At 39.1% G+C, this 22,121-nt stretch overlaps 2 protein-coding genes and 5 non-coding genes across 7 annotated transcripts; all 7 read right to left on the bottom strand.

The window, feature by feature from the left end:
• Nucleotides 1–2,296: 2,296 nt before the first annotated feature.
• On the bottom strand, nt 2,297–6,218 carry txnipa (thioredoxin interacting protein a). Its single transcript, XM_042506856.2, has 6 exons — nt 5,828–6,218; nt 5,113–5,188; nt 4,853–5,000; nt 4,313–4,672; nt 3,904–4,206; nt 2,297–3,451 (listed from the first exon to the last, which is right to left on the bottom strand). The coding sequence occupies exons 1-6, from the start codon at nt 6,081–6,083 to the stop codon at nt 3,404–3,406; spliced, it is 1,191 nt and encodes a 396-aa protein (XP_042362790.1). The 5' UTR covers nt 6,084–6,218; the 3' UTR covers nt 2,297–3,403.
• Nucleotides 6,219–13,541: 7,323 nt separating this feature from the next.
• On the bottom strand, nt 13,542–21,966 carry LOC121957383 (uncharacterized). Its single transcript, XM_088090756.1, has 10 exons — nt 21,945–21,966; nt 20,411–20,506; nt 18,893–18,968; nt 18,381–18,426; nt 18,156–18,200; nt 16,881–16,932; nt 15,397–15,442; nt 14,515–14,577; nt 14,055–14,108; nt 13,542–13,723 (listed from the first exon to the last, which is right to left on the bottom strand). Exons 1-6 carry the CDS (start codon nt 21,964–21,966, stop codon nt 16,882–16,884), a joined length of 336 nt encoding a protein of 111 aa, XP_087946882.1. The 3' UTR covers nt 13,542–13,723; nt 14,055–14,108; nt 14,515–14,577; nt 15,397–15,442; nt 16,881.
• On the bottom strand, nt 14,337–14,471 carry LOC121958345 (small nucleolar RNA SNORA18). Its single transcript, XR_006106832.2, has one exon. It is a non-coding gene; the product is annotated as a small nucleolar RNA SNORA18 (small nucleolar RNA).
• On the bottom strand, nt 15,201–15,340 carry LOC121958339 (small nucleolar RNA SNORA8). Its single transcript, XR_006106826.2, has one exon. It is a non-coding gene; the product is annotated as a small nucleolar RNA SNORA8 (small nucleolar RNA).
• LOC121958347 (small nucleolar RNA SNORA18) lies at nt 16,707–16,842 on the bottom strand. The gene has a single exon (XR_006106834.2). It is a non-coding gene; the product is annotated as a small nucleolar RNA SNORA18 (small nucleolar RNA).
• Nucleotides 17,817–17,956, bottom strand: LOC121958340 (small nucleolar RNA SNORA8). The gene has a single exon (XR_006106827.1). It is a non-coding gene; the product is annotated as a small nucleolar RNA SNORA8 (small nucleolar RNA).
• On the bottom strand, nt 18,270–18,342 carry LOC121958337 (small nucleolar RNA Z40). The gene has a single exon (XR_006106824.1). It is a non-coding gene; the product is annotated as a small nucleolar RNA Z40 (small nucleolar RNA).
• Nucleotides 21,967–22,121: the final 155 nt, after the last annotated feature.

Below are 22,121 nucleotides of genomic sequence, written 5' to 3'. Positions count from 1 at the left end.
TGTCAGTCAAACAGACATTGGCCGTTCCATTTGTTGACACTCGCTCTACATGTGACTGCACCCTCCTCCCCTTCAACCACCCAACCACACACTGGTGGCACCATGCACACTCGGAAACTTTCAACACTTTCACATGTTGCTTCACCCCTTCCCCTAATTTCTACACCTGTTCTTCTTCATGTTTATATTTTACATTGTTCATCTTTTTTTGCACAGACACTAAACTCAGGGGAAACACAACATTTTGCTGCCGTGAACACTTTCCTAATTGAGAAGGCATGTTTGCTCTACATGGCCATAGTAACTTTACACACCTGCTGAAAGTGTCTCAGATTGTGACCCTGCCCAACCCCCTCATACAGTGTTTAGCAACCAGGACAAGACCCCTCTCTGGCTTCCCACATAGCAATAAAGACTTGTGCATGTGTCTGCATTGTGGGTGGAGTATTTTCAGGGTACAGTAGATTACAGCAGATATATTTTTGGTAAGCCATGCCATAAGAAGCCAAGTATGCAGAGCAGAATATGGGAGGGAGATAATAACATGGCAGTATGAACTCCATAAAAGGAGAGAATGCATAAGACTAAATAGATGTGTAAAGGTGCACCCGCTGTCCATGACTATCATGATAAGGCATCAAGGCATTTTTAGGACTGAACGGGATCAGGAGCATTTAGCTCACACAGCATCCGGTCTTTTGTTTTACATCAGCTGTCACACAAATGTTTTTACATTTTGCAGGCAGCCTTTGCCCCTCTACTCCATTCAGCCATCTGTCTCCCCATTGGTGGGGCTGAACCCTGCCCACGTCAAAACACCCCACACCATTAATGAGACTGTTCATTTACATGATATACTAAAGTTATGAGCACTTCTTTCATCTCAGCTCAGTCAGAGAGTCGCGCATTTTGCCTTTTTGCTGCGTTTCTCCGCCCTGTTCTGAAGAGTGACAGATAGCGATGCTAAGTGAACCACAGCTGCGCTCGCCAATGCAAGCAGGACAGCAAAAATTCACCAAAAAGATGTGCGGAAAACTAAAATAAACACTTAACAGAATACAGCTCAGTCAGGTAACTGAGACACAGGCTGCTGAAGCGACAAACACTGGACTCTGAAAGGTACAGAGACATGCAGGGAGGTCAACAAAATTAGAGGGAGGGTTTGTCATTTAAAACTTTTTTTTGTAACACAGATAATAAGCAACTTGGATGCAGGTATTATTAAAAATAACTTTAAAGAAACCTTCTTAAAGCGTGCACCGTGCAGCTGTATAATCTAAGAAACAAAAATATCAGATCGGGGCTCGGTATTGGTGGATACTCAATAATAAATGACTTGGATCTGGGTCGAGGGCAACTAAACATAATCGGGACATCCTTACTTAGAACCTTACCAGTATGGATAGTGCCTTTTTTTTCTCTTCCTGGTATTCATCCATTGGAGAGCAGGAATGTGCTCAGTAAACTTCCTGGCCTGAGATCTATTTCCATAAGACCATTCTTGCTGTGAAGCAACACTCCAGCCTGCAGCGACCTACAGGCCCGCAGCACCAGCCCCCGTCTCAGAGTGATTCACAGATAAACAGCTTCCTTATCGGTTGTTTTCAACAGTTACCAGACGTCAGCAGAACAGAGCGGAGAACATACTTTAAGAAGGAAAAAAAACATGCACAGGCTTCGTGCCGCACATCTCACAACAATGCTTGAGCTATTCTGAAGTATGCACCCTGAACTTTCAGAACTACTCAAAACACCTAGCCATTAAATTTTACTCTCAGATCCAAAACAACTCCAATCCTTCACCAGCTCTACTTCCAAGTTACAACCAAAAACAAGAACGCATCACTAGATCAGTTTCACATGCAATATACACGTACCACCTGATAAAAACAGTTATGGTCAGATTATCTTATTGCACTTTTACTACAATCTGGGCCAAGATCGCATACTACATTATACTATTACTCATTTCATGATCATGACTGACATTTGTGTTCATGAGAATTTTTGGTACGAGTGAACTCAACAGTTCTTATTTGCAGCGGTGTAATGTTATGAGTGTAGTAATACTTTTTTACAGTATTTAAGTATATTTGGGAGCATCTGTAAACAAGTTTTTATATTTCTGTCAACTCTTACATTTTCAGTCTAAACTGTATACTTTCACTCAGCGACACTGAGTGATGCCTGCCTCTTCCACACACTTTGCTGGTCCTTAAGTGAAATCTGAACCACAATGAACTACAGATGGCTGATCTGAAAACAAAGTTACAATGAAATGAGCATGGATGCTGGATATTTTCCAATAATTCTTTATTTAAAAAAACAAACCCATAGGGTCTCATACAAAAAATACTTGTAAGTATCAAGGATGCATCGCAAACATACTTTCTCACAAATCAGTCTTTACCTGCAATTTTCCATGCGCCCTGAAAGAACAGATGTTGTGAAACCACCAGTGAAATGTTGTCTTTGACAACTGCAGATCAGATACAATGATTATCCTCACAAAAGGTGCGTCCCATAATATCGGAGCGTTTAAATTATATGGACAATGTTTGGCACTTGCAGTGTCGAAAAATTACAGCCAATCACCAAGCTGGGATTTGAAAATCTAAGTTGAGGTTCCAATAAGTTTAGAGTGGGTAACCACAGCGTTGCACTCTCCACATCACAAACATCGTTCAAACAAAACATAAAAAGAAACTCACATAGGCAGTAGTAGAGCAAAATGCATCAATCGAAAAGTGCAATAAAAAACAAGAACAAAACATTTTTTTCAAACACTGGTACATGGGAAAATAAAGATGTTGCATGAGGTACTATTAGCATTCGAGGAAGATTATTCTGCATGACGTAATTCTCAAAAGGCAAAAACATTCCTGACACAGTCTATACAGCGACACAAGCTGACTGGAGTCAACGAAACAGATGGTTCCTCTGGGGAAATCCCTTAAAATCAGAGTTTAACAGGAATGAAAAAGCATCATGAGGATAAGACAAACCCCTTAAATGTCAAAGCTGTCACAGCAGGCTGGGGGCAGCTTTGTATAATGCTTGGCCCCAAAAACAAAGTCATAAAGTGTCTGTGAATGGACAGTGAGACCCTGAAAGTCTGAGTCTCTGGAAGGAACAGCTTATTCAGAAATGCAGCGCCCCACAGCCGCTGTGGTGCAACCTTCAGAGCACCAAGAGGAAGACTCAAGATCAGCGTAGGTGATGAAGCGAGGGGAAGACAGCGGACAGAACAGACGAGCCTCGTTCTGTCCCATTTCCACATTTCTAGCTTTACTTCTCCATCTGGCACGTGTCATCTGGAGTTTGGACCTTCTGCGTCTTTTCAAGTGCTTTAGAAGAATGGTCCCTGAGAGCTGGACCACGGTTCTCGAATCCCTGCTGGACTTCAGCAGACCGGCATCATGCGAGTATTGCCATTGTACTCCTCCTCAGCCTGGAAAAAAATAATTATAGCTTTATTACCAAGACTATAAGCAAGAATCATTTATTAGCTTGACGGAGAGCATTATGCAAACTTATTCAGGGTTCCCACGCATTGTAAAAAATTTTGTTTTTGTAATATTTTAGCATCCCACAAGTGTTCAAGCACTGTCGGAAACTTGAAAAATCCATCAATATATCCAATAAATCAACATAACATTGTAAAGAAACTGCCTTCCAAACCCATTGTCTTAGAGAAAAAGACAGAAAAAAAGCCACGTGTCGATGCATATTACAGCTATGTTATATTTCAGCTACAGAACATAAATAATGATTTTCACTACTTCAATAACTTTTCCAGGCCTGGAAAATGGAAAATGTGACTGGGAAATTCCATGACTTTTCCAGGTTTTCCATGATTGTGGGAACCCTGTCTTATTGAAACAACTTGGTTGAGACACCTACCTCAGTGTATGCTGGAGGTGGTGGGAATTGGAAGGATGGCGCGTTCATGAAGATGGGGCTGTCGTCACCGTCAAAGTCATCCAGGAGTGGCGTGAGGGGCTGATCCAGGCGGCAGTCACGGGTGATGTCACAGTAGCTGGGAGGCTCTGAGGGCATCCTGAGAGACACCCAGCTCTGGGAGGCGTTGCTGACTGAACCTTCCTGGCTGCTCACGCTGTTGCTGCGGCTGCCCAGACCGGCTGTACCAATGACCAGAGGCAGCTCCAGGATCAGCTTCTCACTACCAGGGATGTGGATGTAAATCTGGCAGAGGGATCAGAAAGAAATGTTAATCCATGTATAAAACCACTGATTTTCATTTCTCAAAATGTAAAAGCTCAAAATCGACATGCATTAGTTAACAGCTTACCATTAGCGCGTACTCCACACGAATAATGTTGCAGCCCAGCATGGACGGTTTGATCTTTGGCACCCTGATTGTCTTTCCTTGCCATGCGTCACACATGCCAGAAATGATGTGGTTACCACGCACTGAAGACAGCTTCTGGCGGAAGACCTTTGTGCGGCCGTTGGCCTGGTAGGTGTGTTTGGCAATGATGGCGGCCTTGGGCACCACAATGCGGGAGCAGGTGTTCTCAAACTTTGCGTTAATGCAGATGTCTTCGCCTTCGCAGAAGCCACGGCGGTCGATTTTTGCATTCAGCGACACCTGGCCATCGGGGATGAACATGCAGGTGACCTTCTTTTCCTTCATGCCACCTGTGGGAGACTGAGGAGACACAGGATGGTAAGACTCTACCAGTGACTCATTCAGCAGTATATCATAAATTTATAACGAACAGACAGAAAGGAGCTATGTTTCATATGTTATGCCGTGTTTGGGCTGAGGCAAAATGCTGAAAAACTGTATATAAATGATACTTTTGTTGTTCAGTGTCAGTGAACTCACCAGCAGGTCAGGGGTGTTGACGTCCAGGGGTTCCTCCACCTCAAAGGGCTTCTTACACTCAAGGACAGGTTGGTGTGGCCTCTCCATCTTGGCCTTTACATAGTAATGGACATATCCAAACTTCCCCTTGTATGATGACACCAGCTGCCTGTAAGAACACATGTGGAAAATTAAAACCGAAAGTATTAGATAATCAGTGAGGAGCCATTAATCCAAAAATGAGGTCATCATATTATTTGAAGTAAGAATCGTCAACTTACCCTTGCTGGGGGAGCTCAAATCCAAATGTGTACTCGTATTTGTTGCCAGGCCTCAAGACAACCGATCCATCAGAGTCTGGGAAGAGAAAATTGAATAATTTAATACCTTGTCTTAACTACTGTTTCTTTTGGCTTGACGATGCTGTTAACTAATTTAAGGCGTGAAACACGAGGGAGAATGATGTTAAGTCAACTCTGGGAGACTCCCTCCAGTCTGATCTAACAAGAGGAAATCTGGGGAATTCCACTTGGAAAGCTTGGTTTGATTTCTTTCACACAGCCAGGAGGCAACTCTAATTTAACAAGACATGGCCAAAATCTGTCAAAATGTCACAAGAAATGTACCTAAAAATTAGCACATAAATTAAGAACAAAAAACAAGAAAATAATTATATAGATAAAAATACAATACATATAAAACTATTCCCATTTTTACTGTTTTATTAGACATTATATCTGTTTTTTTTTAATTTCCTAAAAAACCCTAACCCTAACCCAGCACAAAAAAGTAATGTGTCAGAGGAAATAATGGTGCACACAGTGCCAGTCATTCCTCAACACCAGTGCGTGTAAGAGTCACGGAGCAACAATGCTAAACGTTACAGAAAACAAGAAACTAGCAGCTCATTCAATCTACACTGACAAATGCTACTCAGCTACAGCAGATGATAAAGTTGTCTGTGCGACTGCAGAGGATGATGATGTGAAAAAGTACCTGTAGGCTGGTCGTCCAGTCGCAGAACCTCTTCATATCGGAGGTACTCGGCCTCCTGTCGGCACCGCTGCTTGCCTTTAGCGTACTCCACCTTGGCGCAGCCCAGACCCAGCACCTTCACCGCGGACACACGAGTCACCTCGTTCACCTCCACTTCCACCCGACCGGACACTTTATCCCCGCCGCAGTAGAAAGTCTTGCAAGGGTCCGTAAAGACAATTTGAAAGGTCTTCACTTTCTTCGCCATAGCCACCATGACTGCTTATACAGGTTATCCGATAAAAGAGATAAAAAAAATATAAGCCTCGTGAGTGTACTTTTCAGCCGCTGAGGAGCTCTCGGCTGTTTAACGAAGTTCTCCGGTGTCTAATTCACTCTGCTGTAAACAAAAGGAGCACTGCAGGTTTATATGACTAGCCAGAATGAGCAGCATGGCTCAGCGCGTGCACACCGCTCCCATTGGTGGAAATCCTTTGTTTGTGTCAGCACCAGCCAATCACAGCGCGAATCCGACGCGTGGACACCGCATGGCTGAGGGAATGTCGAGCGTGCTCAGCAGATGCGAGCACAGGAAGTCGGAGTGAGACAGAGAGAACAGTACTGTTATAGTAAACAAAACCGAGAACGGTTACATACCGATCTGACTCATGAGCGATCTTTTAAGTGGAAGTGATTAATTATCATCCTGATACTGAACACCTACAGTCCATTATCAGTATCACCAGGATTAGGGTGGACACAGGCAACATATATATACAATATATAGACATACTTATACATATATACGGTATATATACATACTGTCTATCCATCCATCCGCCTACATACTGTCTATCCATCTATCCATCCATTTATCGAGATATAGATATAAAGATATATTCTGGCAATTTATGGAAAATAGGGTGTGGATGTTGGCAAAAGCTTGATAGAGTCTTTTTAACGAGTGATTAATTATCATCCTGATACTGAACACCCACAGTCCATTATCAGTATCACCAGGATTAGGGTGGACACAGGCAACATATACATACAATACATAGACATACTTATACATATATACAGTATATATATATACATACTGTCTATTCATCCATCCATCTACATACTGTCTATCCATCCATCCATCTACATACTGTCTATCCATCCATCTGTCTACATACTGTCTATCCATCTATCCATCCATTTATCGAGATATAGATATAAAGGTATATTCTGGCAATTTATGGAAAATAGGGTGTGGATGTTGGCAACGGCTTGATAGAGTCTTTTTAACAAGTGATTAATTATCATCCTGATACTGAACACCTACAGTCCATTATCAATATCACCAGGATTAGGGTGGACACAGGCAACATATACATATGATATACAGACATACCTATACATGTATACAGTTTATATACATATTGTCTATTCATCCATCGATCTACATACTGTCTATCCATCCGTCCATCTACATACTGTCTATCCATCCATCCATCCATCCATCTATCTAGATACAGATATAAAGGTATATTCTGACGATTTATGGAAAATAGGGTGTGGATGTTGGCAACAGCTTGATAGAGTCTTTATAACAACATACTAAATCCAGAAGAGTTCCTGCAACTTAATGCAAGGTAGATCTTTTTTAAATGTCACTCGGAATTTAATTTAAGACCAATTTTCTAACAACCTAAATTGAAGGACAAATTGTTTTCCCCCAAAATGTTTATTGTGCCATAAATTATGATTTTTTTTAAAAGTTGGAAGACACACATGGAAGACAATGAGCAAACAATATTATATTATTTTATCATAAAAGCAGGTTAGTTTTTGGTTTATTAACAGAAGTGTGAAATATAAATATCCGGCATCTCTGGGCAATTTTGTGTTATTGAATCGGCATTTGAGATTCCACTGCTTGTACTTCCATCATGACAAGTTTAAGACGATGAATTCATTACATTATTGAACAAAAAATAGATTTACCAATCTTGTTGCAATTTTATTTTGCAATTTTGCAATGTTGAAATGCAATGTCAGAAAAAAACGATCCATAAAATCTTACTTCCCCTGTCTGAGCATTTTTAAGACTTTTGGAAGATGAATTCAAGACATTTTAATACCCATTCAGGCTTTATTTTTCAATGAATGAATTCAATGCCTTCTGAGACCTTTTAAGAATCCTCAGTAACCCTGAAAATGAGTATAATCAATGTTTTGGCATTTTTATGCCTTAATTTGAGATTTAACAGTACAGATTATTAGCTATCTGCACGTTATCCCTTATCCCTTAGGGAGTTTTGCTCATATGCAGCTATAATGCATTATTAAACTACATTTTTTGGGAAATTTCTCAATCATGTTAATACATGTCTAGGCATGATTTCAAGCAGGAAAATCTGGTGAAAATCTAGCATAAAGTTTTTGGGTCATAAAGTGCTGTTAATTCTTTATTGTTTACTTGTATCACCTTACTCAAGTTACTGTGTGGAAGCATGGGGTAACACCTATTAAAGCACTTTACATCCATTATGTATACTGAAAAAAGGTCATAAGGATAGTGTATGATGTAGGATTCTGTGCACACACTAACTTTGTAATTTTTAAGTAATGCCTTGAAGTTTATGGACCTAGTAGAAAGACAGAACAAAAATGTATACAGCAATAAATATTTTACTGCCAGGTAATACAAAAAAAAAATTATTTGAAAGGGAGAGCAGTTGTGCTAAGCACAAACATCACTCAGTTCAAGGAGATGCACAAAAACATTATTTTACAGGAGGTTTAAGAATAAGGAAAGGCTGTAACTGCAATCAAGTCTTTGTCTTGGCCAAGTTACACATACAACTTGAATTACTGGTTATAAATTGTGTGTGTGTGTGTGTGTGTGTGTGTGTGTGCAGATGCATGCAGGTATGTATGCATACAAAATATGTTTATATTGTATGCATGTGCTTGCATGTGTGTGAAGATTCGCAGGAATGTACAGTATATATGTAGGTGTTCATGTGTGTATGTGAGTTTTATACACACACACACACACACACACACACACACACACACACACACATATATGATATAGATGAAGTGCATAAATTTAATTCAGGAGTACCTGTGCATGGAAATATCAAGTCTGTATTTCCTCCTACTCTTTTTCAAACAGGTATGACCTATTTTTTGTTGATTATTGGAATCTAATCATTGAGTTGTGAAAAGAATATCATCCATTTCAGTTATTGTTATTTTGTTTAGTTTGTTTTTTATCTTTGTTTTTGTTTTGTTTTACATGTTTAGAATAAATACCAGTCAGTCACATTTGATTCAGCATACACATTAGGAGAGACTGTTAATACTGCATCGTTACTGCATATCATTCACTGCCAACCCTTTGCACTCGGGCACTCCCAGTAACAACACAAGACAAACAATGTGTAGTTAAGGTATGGTTCACTTTAAGCAAACATATTCTCCACTCCACTTTCTGACACGTTCTGGAGCTTCTGACTGTAATGAAACAGCAGAAGCCATTTCCTTGATTCTGAGCACATTTAAGGACATCATATCCATGATGCCCCTCAAAGTTGTCAGTTCCTTCATGACCTTAAGAACGGAAGTTGACAGTATGGTGACTTGTAGTTGTGCAAGTGGGCTGCTTTTGTTAAAAGCATGTATTTAAATGCAATCCCTTCCTATGACAGGAATCTGAAGCCTGGAAAGCTCCAGGTTCAATGTGGGTTAACTGTGCTAATTTAGTTGAGAGTTTCTTGCAGAATAAACACCCCTGAAGCACAACATCTGACACAGTAAGGGCTGATCTTCCACACAGCCAATCAGCTGCCAGGCAGGCAGACAAAAGCTGTACACAGAAACCTATTTGGGACTCATTTTGCTCCAAATGACAAAAAAAGATAAAACATTATTGATCAAGGCAGTATTAAAATATTTGGGGAGAACATACATTCTCTCCAACATTTCTATGTTCAAAATGCCTCCCAATATATTGATAAATAATCATCATTAAAAAAACTGCTGATTGATATGCTATGACATACAGCCCTTTGTTAGATAATCACTTTTAAGCTTTTAAGTGTCTTAACAAGTCTAACAAGTAACAAGTGTCTTAACTAGTGTTAGTGTCTAACAAGTGGCTACAAGATGTCATCAAGCCAAGCCACACCTAACACAAATTAACAGCCTTGTTGTGGTGGTGATGTGAAAGTTGTTTAGCTTGCTTATAACCTAAAATTAGAATTTTACTTCTGGCGATTGCATTCAGGCTTTACAAATCATACATGTGGTGTTCATTTGTAAAGACTATCTTGCTAAATGAAACATTTATTTGCCACAGAAATTATTTTCTACAGTAATCCAAAACCTAATGGAAAAATCTCATGGCCTTTTTGACGAGGGAACCAGGGTGGCGCAAACTTTCACATCGGCCCACAGAAATTCGTGGCTATTCTATAGCTATACTACAACATGCTTCCAAGATTATTATTAGAAAATGTTTCAAAATCACCAATGAACTTAACAAATTGCCATTATTATTAATACCAGATCTAATATTACAATGTATCACAGTTCTTCATGTGATTTGCCCATTTTTGGTGAAAATGGGTCACTTTGTGAGTGCCAATCAATCAACCATCCCATAAAGTTAGTTATTACAGTTACCAGCCTTTTATTAGCCACACATTCATTCAGCAACCAACAACACGCATAAGAATATCACTTTGTACATTTGGACCTGAGAAAATGGTATATCAAAGTCTTGAATCTATAACAATGGTGCTCATGGGCATGTTCAGCTAAGGTTAATGTTGTTTTTTGCATTATATATGCATATATATTTGTGAGAAAGCCCAGCCCATGTGAAATCTGAATTAAGTGTCAGTCATTGATGTTTCCCTGCCTGTTTAGACAACAATAGCTTTCCTGGATGCATCACAAAACCTGATTGCAACTACAGATTACATTTTTGAGTACAAATGACTGAGTAAAAAGATAAAATATGCATATGCAAGTGAAGATGAACAATTTCAGTTTTGCAAAGTGAGTATCTAATGGACTGCTGTATTGAAGTGCATCATATAGACAAGTATTTTTGTCATTTTGTCCACACCCTGTACTTAAAGATTGAGGAACTGCAGCACAATAAATGCATTAAAACAACAACTCAAAAACGATGTTCATAAGACTAGAATTGGGCTACGAATCAATAAATACTGGAGCTATGCAACAGAACGATTAAGAGCAGTTTCTGAAAGTGTGTGACGCTCAGGACATTTCCTTTGTAATTCACATGCATGGTGTCATGTGACGGCACAGCCCGCTGTTGTTGCTCAGGGCTTGGAATAGAAACTGTTTTGGATCCGATGTTCCCTTCTGTGAACTTTCACCCACTTCTTTTATTATACCATCAAGAGAATTTTCCACCATAAAACCAAGGAATGTCCCACCCAAATCCTCGATCTATGAGGATAAATCATCCCTTCCTTCACGGACTGATTACTCAATGAGCGTACCAGACATGAACCCTGAGGCAAGAGTTTGTTTGTGAACTGAGAGTTAATGTTTCTTGTTGGAATGGCAGTAAAAAGAGATCGAACTAGGAAAAACACTCTTCAAGTAAAATCACTTCAAGTTATTCACAGTATGAAGCTGAATATTACAAATTATACTTTGCCTCATTGGGCTTTACAATCTGTACATCTATGTCACCCTCTGTCTCTAGACACTTGCATTAGATAAGGAAAAACTCTAACCCTAACTATCTTAAAAAAGTGGTAAATTAATCCTGAACTCGTAAACAGGGCGAAGTCATTGTGCTACTGTAAATATACTGCTCACTAGTGGAGGAAATATGCGGCTGCAGTTAACTTGCATCTGATCTGCATAAAAGCATAAAAGTGGTAAAACCTTTGCATGTATACATTGTTGCATATTAATATGAAAGACTGCATTTAATTCCTGACTTTGCACAAAAACAATAAAGCTGATGCAAGAAAGCAAAATGTGTCAAGTTTCTTAATGTGATGGCATGAACCCTTCAGTTACCCTCAGTAAAAGTTAATTTCTTTTAAAAGGGCGTCCGTCTGAAATTCCTGCCTGTGATGTCTTTGCACTTAAGACCCACTGGTTTTATAGTAAATGCATGTTTTGATATTGATATTGCTTTCGGGTGAAGGGCAGATATCAGTGCAAATCTGCAAGTAACTGGTTAAAAATGACATGAGATTAAAGTGCTCCCACCATCTTCAGTTGTTTTCTGCACTTTTTCACAGTTAAAAAAAAAAAAACATGGCTGTGTTTTGCTTTCGGGAAAGGCTGTCTGAAAATCACACTTCCTTTTGAGGATTTATGCCACCCCTGAAAAGAGGTCATTCAAGCCTCCGCAGTTTTATGTAACCATCTTAATTTAAACAATGTTCATACTGCATAAAAGTAAACTAAAAGGTTGGAGACTCAGGAGGTTTGAAATGTGCAAGAACTGATTCTTAGGCCACTTTGAGTCAGCAAAATCAGACAACTGGAAGAGCTGCTGTGATTGGAATCACTGAAGCATCCACCTGCAATATTTGGATATGACTTTTGTCACAAATCTATTATGAATTGTTTCACCCTCTAGTGGGGCGACATGAATCAACATATCATGACACTGGTTCATTTTGTGATAAAGGCACCAAGTTTGACAGACATGTTGATGGATATATTAAAAATGTTGTATTTCTTTCATTTATTATTGCCTTACACTGTAACATATTTTCAATTCAATTTGTATGTAATATTTGTGGTGCTGAAAACATGGAAACAGCAGCTCGGGGGTGGCTAAAGTGCTATATACCAGTAACATATCCAGATTTCTTCGAATGAGATTAAGCTATATTTGTACCAAATTTGGTGCTTTTATCACAAAATGAAGAATAGGTTACCTGAAGCTTGCAGTTCGTTGTTCAAAGGCATTCCCTTAGTTAAATACTCTGCTGCTGCCCCCTACTGGCAGGGAAATGGATCTGACAATGAATCTACTCAAATGGACCAACAGAAACAGCTATGTGATCATTTTTCATGGATCACATTTTGGCAAAGAAAAGAATGTATTATTCCCTAAAAATTGGTCAGTGAGTTGGGAAGTTGTGAGAAAACAAAAAAGAAAAAATAAAACCATCAGTTAAATAAAAATGCTAATAACAGGGTTCCCACACATTTGTATGGACAAAATTCCACAGCTTTGTCATGCTTTTTCAAGGACCTATAACAGTTAAAAAAAAAAATACAAATAAAAAAATCTTCCTACACTTGCCCAGCATTTTTCAAATATAGCATTCAAACATGATTTCAGCGGGCTGGCACACAAAGGGAGAGGTATAACGCAGAGGAAAAAAATCAAGAAATGTCATTGTAAAATAAAGATTTCCCATTGATGCATATTAGAGCATAATTATGTTGACAAATACAGAAAATAAATTTGCCATAACATGGCAGGACATTACACCAGGTGGAACATTTCCACAGATCACTCTCACATTTTCTTTACACGCAACACATTCCTTGTCTTTTTCCAAAACTGTCAGTGACTGTAACTAATGACTTTTCCATGATGTGAAAATGTGATTGAAATTTTAGGACTTTTCCAAGTTTTCCATGACTGTTGAACTCTGTAAGACACATTTTTAACTCATTTGTTCATAGATATTAAGAGGACGATAAAAGACAAGCGGAGAGTTGGTTAATTGTTGATATTTTATTTATCAGGTACACAATAGACAAAGGACAAGGCAAAATTTAATGCTGTGGATACACACACACAGCTGCCATTACAAAGGTCTGTCGTTACTCCGGAGCAGGGGACAGCTGATCAAACTGCTGACCGTTGTGCTCTCAGCTGGTTACTGATGGCTCGGCATCGATCTGAAAATACAAGACGACAGTTCAGGTGTTACACTCAACAGTGACGTCCAACGTGCAAGTCATTCTGACAAATCATCGCTTTCATCTGTCAGTGATGCACACTACCATACATTTGTTTACAGAAGACGCCATAAAAGTGTCAGAAAAGGAAAAAAAGAGGTGTCATGTTCCCCTCAGGTCATCTCAGCAGGCTGCTGTAGAAGCCCGATGGGATGGTTTTTGCTTTCTGGTCAATTCCACAGCAAGTCAGGTACGGAGAGTCCTGAAAGCCTTGGTATATGACCAACCCGGGAAAATAAAAACAAACAAAAAGACACTGAAAGCACATTACCTACAGTGAAGGGCTGCTGACGACTCTTCTCTCCTCCAGGATTGTTTCAGGATTCTGAAACAAACAAGATCAATATTTGAGTACATCCATCTTCTAATATTTCATCCAGCCGATATTTTATATTTTAAGGTTTCTTTCATCTTTGAACACTTTGTTTGCAAAGTACAGAAACGAAGTGATTTGTCGAAGACAGTTTCATGCATAGAAATTGAACAATTTGGATCAATTTCTGAAGAGTACCTGATTCACTTCTGTGATTTTATCTTTTTTTTTTTTTATAATCACTGTTCTGCAGTAATATCCCACAAGGCTCATGGCAGTGAAACATGTGGGTAAAGCGAAACCACAGATTTTGTCTGTGAGGTATTTCCAACGACATGGCCCTATAGTTAAAGGTCTGTCGGGACAAACCTCAGTGTTCACACCACTCATCTCTAAAATCTCTCAGTTCAACGCTCACCTTTGTGGCTGAATCCCTGCTAGAGTTTGGGATTTGGAGGCGATCCTTTACTGCAGCAGAAACCTGGAAGAACAATAATCAGGGTTTAATTGAGAAATGTGATGACCATCAGCAAACACACTACTTCATTCACATGGGTCTTTTACCACACATCGGGACACATTTAACCAGCATGAGTTAAGCGTGCGCAGGAAGAAACTTGAGTGGCAGCGATGACGTGAGCTGCTCAGTGAGACGAACTTTGTAGCGTAACCCAATAGCATCACCTGACCCACCTCGTGTCATTTTACACTGATAACGATTTGACTCTGAGATTTCTGTTCAATTTTTTACTGAATATTTGAAGGAAATCTCCATTTATGTTTACATATACAACTATAAAGCTTCTTTTGTTGCAGCTGTGTGTTCTGGAAAGTTATAAAATATTCTCAGTATTTTTGTCATCATCAAGAAAATTGTTATTGCAAAAAACAAACAAATCCTAAAAATATTGGGATACTTCATGGTCATATTGCCCGCCCTGACTGTTAAGCAGAATTGTTTGTCGACTGAAGAGAGGGCGAGATGTCATGCTTTGTTTCTGTCAGGTGTCTCACTGTAGTCACTACTAAACCCACCTGGAAACACCAGCGTGGACGTTTTCACACAAAATCGGCATTTTAAGGTTTGACTGCTTATAAGAGGATGAGTGTGTCTCAACAAACATACCAGGACTCCAAACACATGCAGCATGGAGACCAACGATGCCAGATGTTGAGTTTGTCTAGCACTGACTTTTGAACTAACCAGCTGATGAAGCAACTGGCTGCAGATACCACACAGTGCTGTTTCTATGTACGCCCAGTCACTGGACAGATATTAAAATTGTGGGAACCCACTTACCGCTGTCACGACTTCACGAGTCATACAACTCCCCCATCACAGCAAGCTGGAAATAAAATAAAGACTTGAGTAAAATGAGAACATACCTAACCCCAAAATCAGACCAGCTCAACATTTTTGTCTCATCTTGTTAGCTTACTAGATGAGCATCACATTTACATGAATTTCAATGAATCTTAATAGTTCATCTTCATGAAGACCATTTTTCTGCCCTCAACCAGTCAACTAGTCCTCAACACTTGTCTGCTTTAGTATTCTTTATTATTCTTTATTATTCTTTTTTATTGTATTCTTCCATGTGGAGTCAAGTATAGTTCAACCTCTTTATTCTGCAAAGGCCAGGTTCCTGTAGCTGACACAAGTCTTGCAAATACTACGCTCATTCGAAATGAGCTAGACTTACCCAGATGCTATTATTGCTGATTGCAGCACAATGCATGCCCGTTAAATTTGTGTTTGCCGTTATGCAAAAGCGGACACGATAATCTCGAGAGCAAGGCAGCGTGGACGACGGCATGACGGCAAACATGTAGCTCTCACCTGATCAAACAGCTGACTGGTTTTAGTTATTGACATAATGACGTTTTATATAAACTTTTCATTTTGTTGTTTTAGAGCTTTTGATTTTACTTGTCTGGTTTGAAGGTTTATTAACAGAACATGTTGCTGACTAAAGACATTCATTATGAACTATACAAAGTCCACTGTAAATTAACTGATCTAATTCTTGAGGTATTCAGCAGCACAACACTTGTGGTAAGTAGTCTCGTGAGATGTGGTGATTCTTAAAATAATGTCCGTACAGATGTGAAGCCCTGACTATGGGCTGTCTTACTGATCTTTACAAAAAGCAGTTGCTTGTTTGACTATTAGGCTAATTTATTCATGCTTGTAGTTTGAGGGTGACAGGTATGCTCAGCTGATTTAAATATGTCGATAAACACGAGAATTCCTGTATAAATTAAGACCGAACCATGACAAGAAATTACAGATCGCCTGTGTCGCATTTTAATAGGCTGCTCTATCATAATTAAAACAATTGGAGGCTGCAAACAAACTGATGTGACTTATAACAGTTAAATGAATCTGAATCAAATCTAACATGTGGGTCCTTGACGGACTGAAGGCTGCTGAAACTGTAAAACTGTCCTGAATCGAACGCAGAATTGAGTCGTCACCTCCTGCTCTCATCCACTTTCCAGGTGAGACACAGTTCATCTCAAATCCAGCCTATCGTCAACCACCAACTCAACTAAAGGGACCCTGCATGCTACTACTGAAACGGTCAGAAGACCGTCACGTCAGTGCTCATGTGTTCTGCAGTAATATCCCACAAGGCTCATGGCAGTGAACATGTGGGTAAAGCGAAACCACAGATTTACTCTGTGAGGTATTTCCAACGACACAGCCCTACAAGTCAAAAGGACCGTCGGGACAGACCTCAGCTTTCACAGGTCTCTAGCAACCTTCAGTTTAATGCTCACCTTAGCTGCTGAATCCAGAGATAAGGAGGCGATCCTCCGCTACAGCAGAAACCTGGAAAAAAGTCAGGCAGCAGAGTGAGACATCTGTATGGTTTTTGCAGATCTTTATCAAATTTATCTATGGGTTATGCAATATAAAGAATATGCTATGCAAAAATAAATATACTAGATATTAAAAATAAGATATCAGATGTTATTGAGAATCGTTCCAGTTTAGGTAGTGGCTTTAGCGTGGGGAGACAGCGGGATCTGTGTGATCCTTTTCACACAACTGTATTTCTACCCTGCACACCTTCACTTTTCAGTCCTCACTACAATTAGAGCCCTAGTTTAAAGATGGAAGACACTGCACCGTGGTGTTATAATGCTTCTTAAAAGTGACAATTCACCCCAAAACCAAAAATATATATTTTTATCTTACCTGTAGTGCTTTTTATCAATCTGGGTTTTTTTGTTGCGGGTTGCTGAGTGTTGGAGATATCCGTTGTAGAAATGTCTGGATTCTCTCCAGTAAAATGAACTAGATGACACTCGGCTTGTGGTGCTCAAAGTACCGAAAAAATACACTGGAAAAACCAAACAGCAATGTCTATTTCCAGAAATCATGACCAGGTTACTGAAGATAATCCACAGACCGTGCTGTGAGCAGGTTCGTGTAGGAACCATTTCCTTTCTTGCAAAATACACCCGCCAACCATATCACCTTGCAGGAGCAAACGTGCATCTACTCAAAAGAGCGAAAGAGCTTGTGCCAGAGCAAGATAAACAATAATAGCATCCTCCTAAGTCGGTGACACAGGTAAGAGATTAAATGGTAAATTTGTATCTTGGGGTGAACTGTCCCTTCAGGGCAAAGCGCAGATGCAGAGTAACAACATTGATTTTTCTCAAGAGATTTTTATATTTCTCTTTAAGAGTTTTTTTTTTTTTGAGGATGAGTGTGTTTCAACAAACATACCAGGACTCCAAACACATGCAGCATGGAGACCAACGATGCCAGATGTTGAGTTTGTCTAGCACTGACTTTTGAACTAACCAGCTGATGGAGCAACTGGCTGCAGATACCACACAGTGCTGCCATGATGTAGTCGTTTCTTGTTCACTGGCTGCCCTGTATATCATACAGATCAACTTGATTCTGGTGTGTTTTCTATCTACAAGTTTAGTTTCGTCATTGTATCGCATTTGTCCATTTATAGCAGCCAAATGTTAAAACTACTCTGTGGGAGTGAGGTGGGGTGCATCATGGGAAAAAGTGATGTCAATGTTACTCACTTTTTGTTGTTGCATAGGTGCTGAAGGCCAAGGCAGCGAGGAAACCTGCAGGAGGCAGAACAAGGTGAGAGTGTGTTTCCAGAACCATCCACATACTCAGCTATCAGCACTGCATGTTGTTCAGAGAGGCAGCTGTCAATCACACTTCAGAGCAGTTGAACATATTTAGCCAATCATCATGACAACTCCTGATCAGCAGGAGGTCTATTCTCCAGCACAACTTACCCAGCTGGCTTGAGGTCCAACGCAGTCACAGGATTGTTTAAATTCACTGTAATTAAAAAAATAATAATAATTTTTTTTTTTCTTTTAGGCAAGGCACATTTCATATAACAGTGCAATTAAAAGGGCTTTAGAATATAGAATTACAATAAAGGAGTAAGAAAAGATGTTGTAAATCATTAATTATTTTTTTAAATCACCATTACAATAGTAAAAGTGCAGACAAGAGGTGCAAAAACAGAACGATTATTTTAAAATATAACAGCTGTAAGTTCCCATAAGTAACACTACTGCAGAGTGCACAGCAGTGGGTTGCAAGAGAATTAATTACTCTGTGCACTGTATGAGCACTATAGCCCACTGGACAGGACCAGAGCTCATACTGTGCCAACAAACTGGAACATAATTGCCTTTTTATTGGGTTCTTGTTTCCACTGTTCTCCACTCTCTTCCAGATGACATCTTGGCACTAAATTTGGGCTCCCAAACTGATTACTAAGAACAAACAAACTAACCTCATGTCCCAGAAGGGCAGTACAAGCTGTAGAACAATTTCCCCATCAGCATCACATCCAGCACTACGGCCATGTCCTGCAAAAGAGAGGTTGGTTTAATATAAGAGATTTCAATCTTGACATTTCTTTATATATCCAAGTAAAAGGTGCAGTATATTTTCAGGGTATTTCATGTATGTCTAAATGAGTAAACTGTTGGAGAATGTGCCAGGCCTCATTGTCACCATTCTGCAACCAACAGTGCAGGGGTGAAAGCAAAACCTGATGTTTTATAGCCACTGTTGTCCAAGGATCAGCCCACTGCACAGGACAATCCCACTGACAGTCTGCACTGTGGCACTGCCGTGAAGGACGAGGTGACCGGCAGGGACAACTATTTAATAAACTAATTTAATAGGCGATTAATTGCTCCTAATTAATAAAGAAAAAAATCAAACTTCTGATTCCAGCTTCTACAATGTGATTATTTTTTCTAGTTTCTTAACTCTCAACTCTTAACTTTATAACGGTACACTGGTTATCTTTGGGTTGTGGACAAGACATGAGATGTAGCCGACACAACTAATCAATTGAGAATACTTAAAAAGACTGAAAATAAAAACAGTTGCAGCCCTGTGTATCCCTTTGAAACCTCTCCAAATTGTCTTGATTTCTTTCAAAAACTTGGGAAGAGGGTGACAAGCAACTTGAGAAACAGCTAAAAAAAATATAAAAACATGGTAAATCAAAAAAAGCATGAAAATAAGAGGAAAAAGCACAAAAAGAGAAGGTTACTTCCAGAAAATGCTCAACAAATCTTGTAAAATAAATTTAAATACACACTAAAGAGCAAATTACGGGGTTTTCTGGACATTTCCCCTTTGTTTTTTTCTTCAATTTTCAGATAATTTCCTTGTCATGTTTTACTAATTTCTTCCAGTTTGTGACTTATTTCATGCCAAATTGCACATTGTTGTTTCTCTCTCATGTTTTTAAAAGAAATCAAGCCAAAAGCAGCCTGAATCACAGCACAAAAAACTAAAGTCGATCCAGGCGTTTGAAGGTTTAAATCATGTACTAAATATTGGACACAAGTGACGTCTTAGGGCTGAAGATAAGTTTGAATATTTCAGGATATCTGTAACCGCCTCCTGCTCTGTGCTCGAGGCCACAGACTCGAGGCTACGCCGCTGATAGCACGGCATCAACCTACAACTCATTTTAACATTTTGGCTAATAATGTTGGCGCCAAATTTTACAAAATAAAAGCCTCTTAGCCTCTAGCCTCTTAGGCTAGTCCTGCTTTCTACACTCACTTACTCGTCCAAAGCATTAAACTCAGGTGTTTAGCATCACGCTAGCTGGCAGTTAACGTTAGCATTTTAGGCTACCGGGTTCCACGAGGACAGCGTGGGCCCCAAAATGTGAAAACGTTTCGTTTAAAATGTCAAAAACAATCATATTAAAGTAAAGTTGCTTATTCACGGCAGGAGTGAGTGTGAGTATGTGCTGTATCTGTTGAATGAATGAGTAAATTACCTGCATGTTCTCCATACAGGAGAGCGCGACACCTCACGCGCAGCACCACACCCGCGTCAAACAGCACAAGAAGAGAACCACGCAACGTGCCGCAAACTCATTTATAAGACGAGTTACGTCAGTTGAAACCGCTTTGCGACAACCAATTCTGCATTCAATGACACTCGGAAATCCGAAATCATCCTGTAACAGTTTCTTATGCCGTATTTTTTAATCGAGACGCATATTGATCACAAGAGGGGCTGGACTTTTAATGATTTTCTGTGTGATTTATGCATTTGTGATCGACTACTACTGCAAATGGGAAACTCTAACATTATTGCCAAATAATATAAATTAATAAAACAAAATAAACAAAACAAAACAAACGAACAAAAAATATTTGATCATTTAAATTTGCTTCAGATCTGGGTATTTGTATAAGGAGGCTGGCCCTCAATAGCCTTCCGTGTTTACTTAAATATATTTTTTGTTGTTGTCATTATGTTTCTTTCCATACATTTACTTGATCTACAATCACACACACACACACCTATTTTGTAATCATAATTTCTAAATTGTGTATTATATTTTGTGGGCCAATTAATATCTGGAACATGGACTCAATAAACTTAAATTTATTTCTTTTTTTTAATATTTTTCAAGATTATTATTTTGGGCCTTTTTTGCCTTTGTTTGATAGGACAGCTACAGTGTGAATAGGGGACAGAGGGGGGATGTCATGTAGCAAAGGGTGGCTGAATATTTCCTAGGGTGGTTACCTCATAACATTGAATTTATTTAATTATTTACTTTTTTTTTTAATTGTGGTGATATGGCGCTGGTGTTTTGAGGGGCCAACAAAGAACATTCGACTTGCATTAATTTCTTAATTTTACATACCAAATAAAGCAACTTTATAACATACTACATTACACATAGTAAAAGTTTTGAATGTGTCATAAATATTAATAATAATTGACACTTATAGCCTACACGTTTGTCACATACCACAATAATCACCCAAAAATCCTCATATAATCAAAAGGGATCCACACCAGGTTTACTGAGAATTAGAAGGGATTTCTGCTAAAAAGCTTCCTCACCATGAACATGTCAAATTTCATATGATTTTACTGTAGAATTCTTTAGGAAATTAAAGGTATAGTCAGCTCAAATTACAAATAACAAAAAAGGGGTCATCTTGTTCAGGATGACCCTGACAATGACCATGTCAAATTTCATGCGATTTCACTGTCGTTTTCTGTTTTTTTGTTTTTTTTACAATGACCCTTTGAAACCTGGAGTGACATCAGTTTTCTTGTGTGGCTTTCAAAAGCCTTTCAAACTTTAAACCCGAGCAGCTTGGTGAAACTTCTTTCAGAAACATGGGAAACAAAGCAATAAGCAACATGGCAAAATATGTCTCACAAATGTAAAAAAAAATTAGTAGCCATGGAACACATATTTATTATCATCATGATTATATATCTAAAATTGTTACAAAGCTATAATTTTTAAGCATGTTTTGATGTTGGTTTTTTTTTAAACTAACTCATGTTGTGGTAGAAACCCATGATTGATTGTGAACCTGAAAATGTGCACAAGTCTCCAATGAGGGTGCCATAAGGTTGTGAATAACTTGAGATGTCTAGCAATCATCTCTGTCCTGTGGAAAAAGAACCAAATTTGAGCTCTTTTTTGTTGACTTTGCCATTACTGGCTAATTGAA

Source organism: Plectropomus leopardus, chromosome 17, assembly GCF_026936395.1.
Source record: "Plectropomus leopardus strain MGB_pleo_1.0 chromosome 17, ASM2693639v1, whole genome shotgun sequence".
Classification (NCBI taxonomy): domain Eukaryota; kingdom Metazoa; phylum Chordata; class Actinopteri; order Perciformes; family Serranidae; genus Plectropomus; species Plectropomus leopardus.
The sequence above is the reverse complement of the archived record's forward strand: the minus strand, read 5'-3'. Positions and strand labels throughout refer to the sequence as shown.

Coding starts and splice junctions, on each gene's coding strand:
- txnipa (XM_042506856.2), bottom strand. CDS start 6,083: ATGGTGGCTATGGCGAAGAAAGTGAAGACCTTTCAAATTGTCTTTACG. Junction 5,189..5,827: donor ACTGGACGACCAGCCTACAG/GTACTTTTTCAC, acceptor TTCTCTTCCCAG/ACTCTGATGGATCGGTTGTC. Junction 4,673..4,852: donor TCAACACCCCTGACCTGCTG/GTGAGTTCACTG, acceptor GTGTCTCCTCAG/TCTCCCACAGGTGGCATGAA.
- LOC121957383 (XM_088090756.1), bottom strand. CDS start 21,966: ATGGGTTTCTACCACAACATGA. Junction 20,507..21,944: donor GGGTTTCTACCACAACATGA/GTTAGTTTAAAA, acceptor CTTATAAATGAG/TTTGCGGCACGTTGCGTGGT. Junction 18,969..20,410: donor CCTGTATGGAGAACATGCAG/GTAATTTACTCA, acceptor TCTCTTTTGCAG/GACATGGCCGTAGTGCTGGA.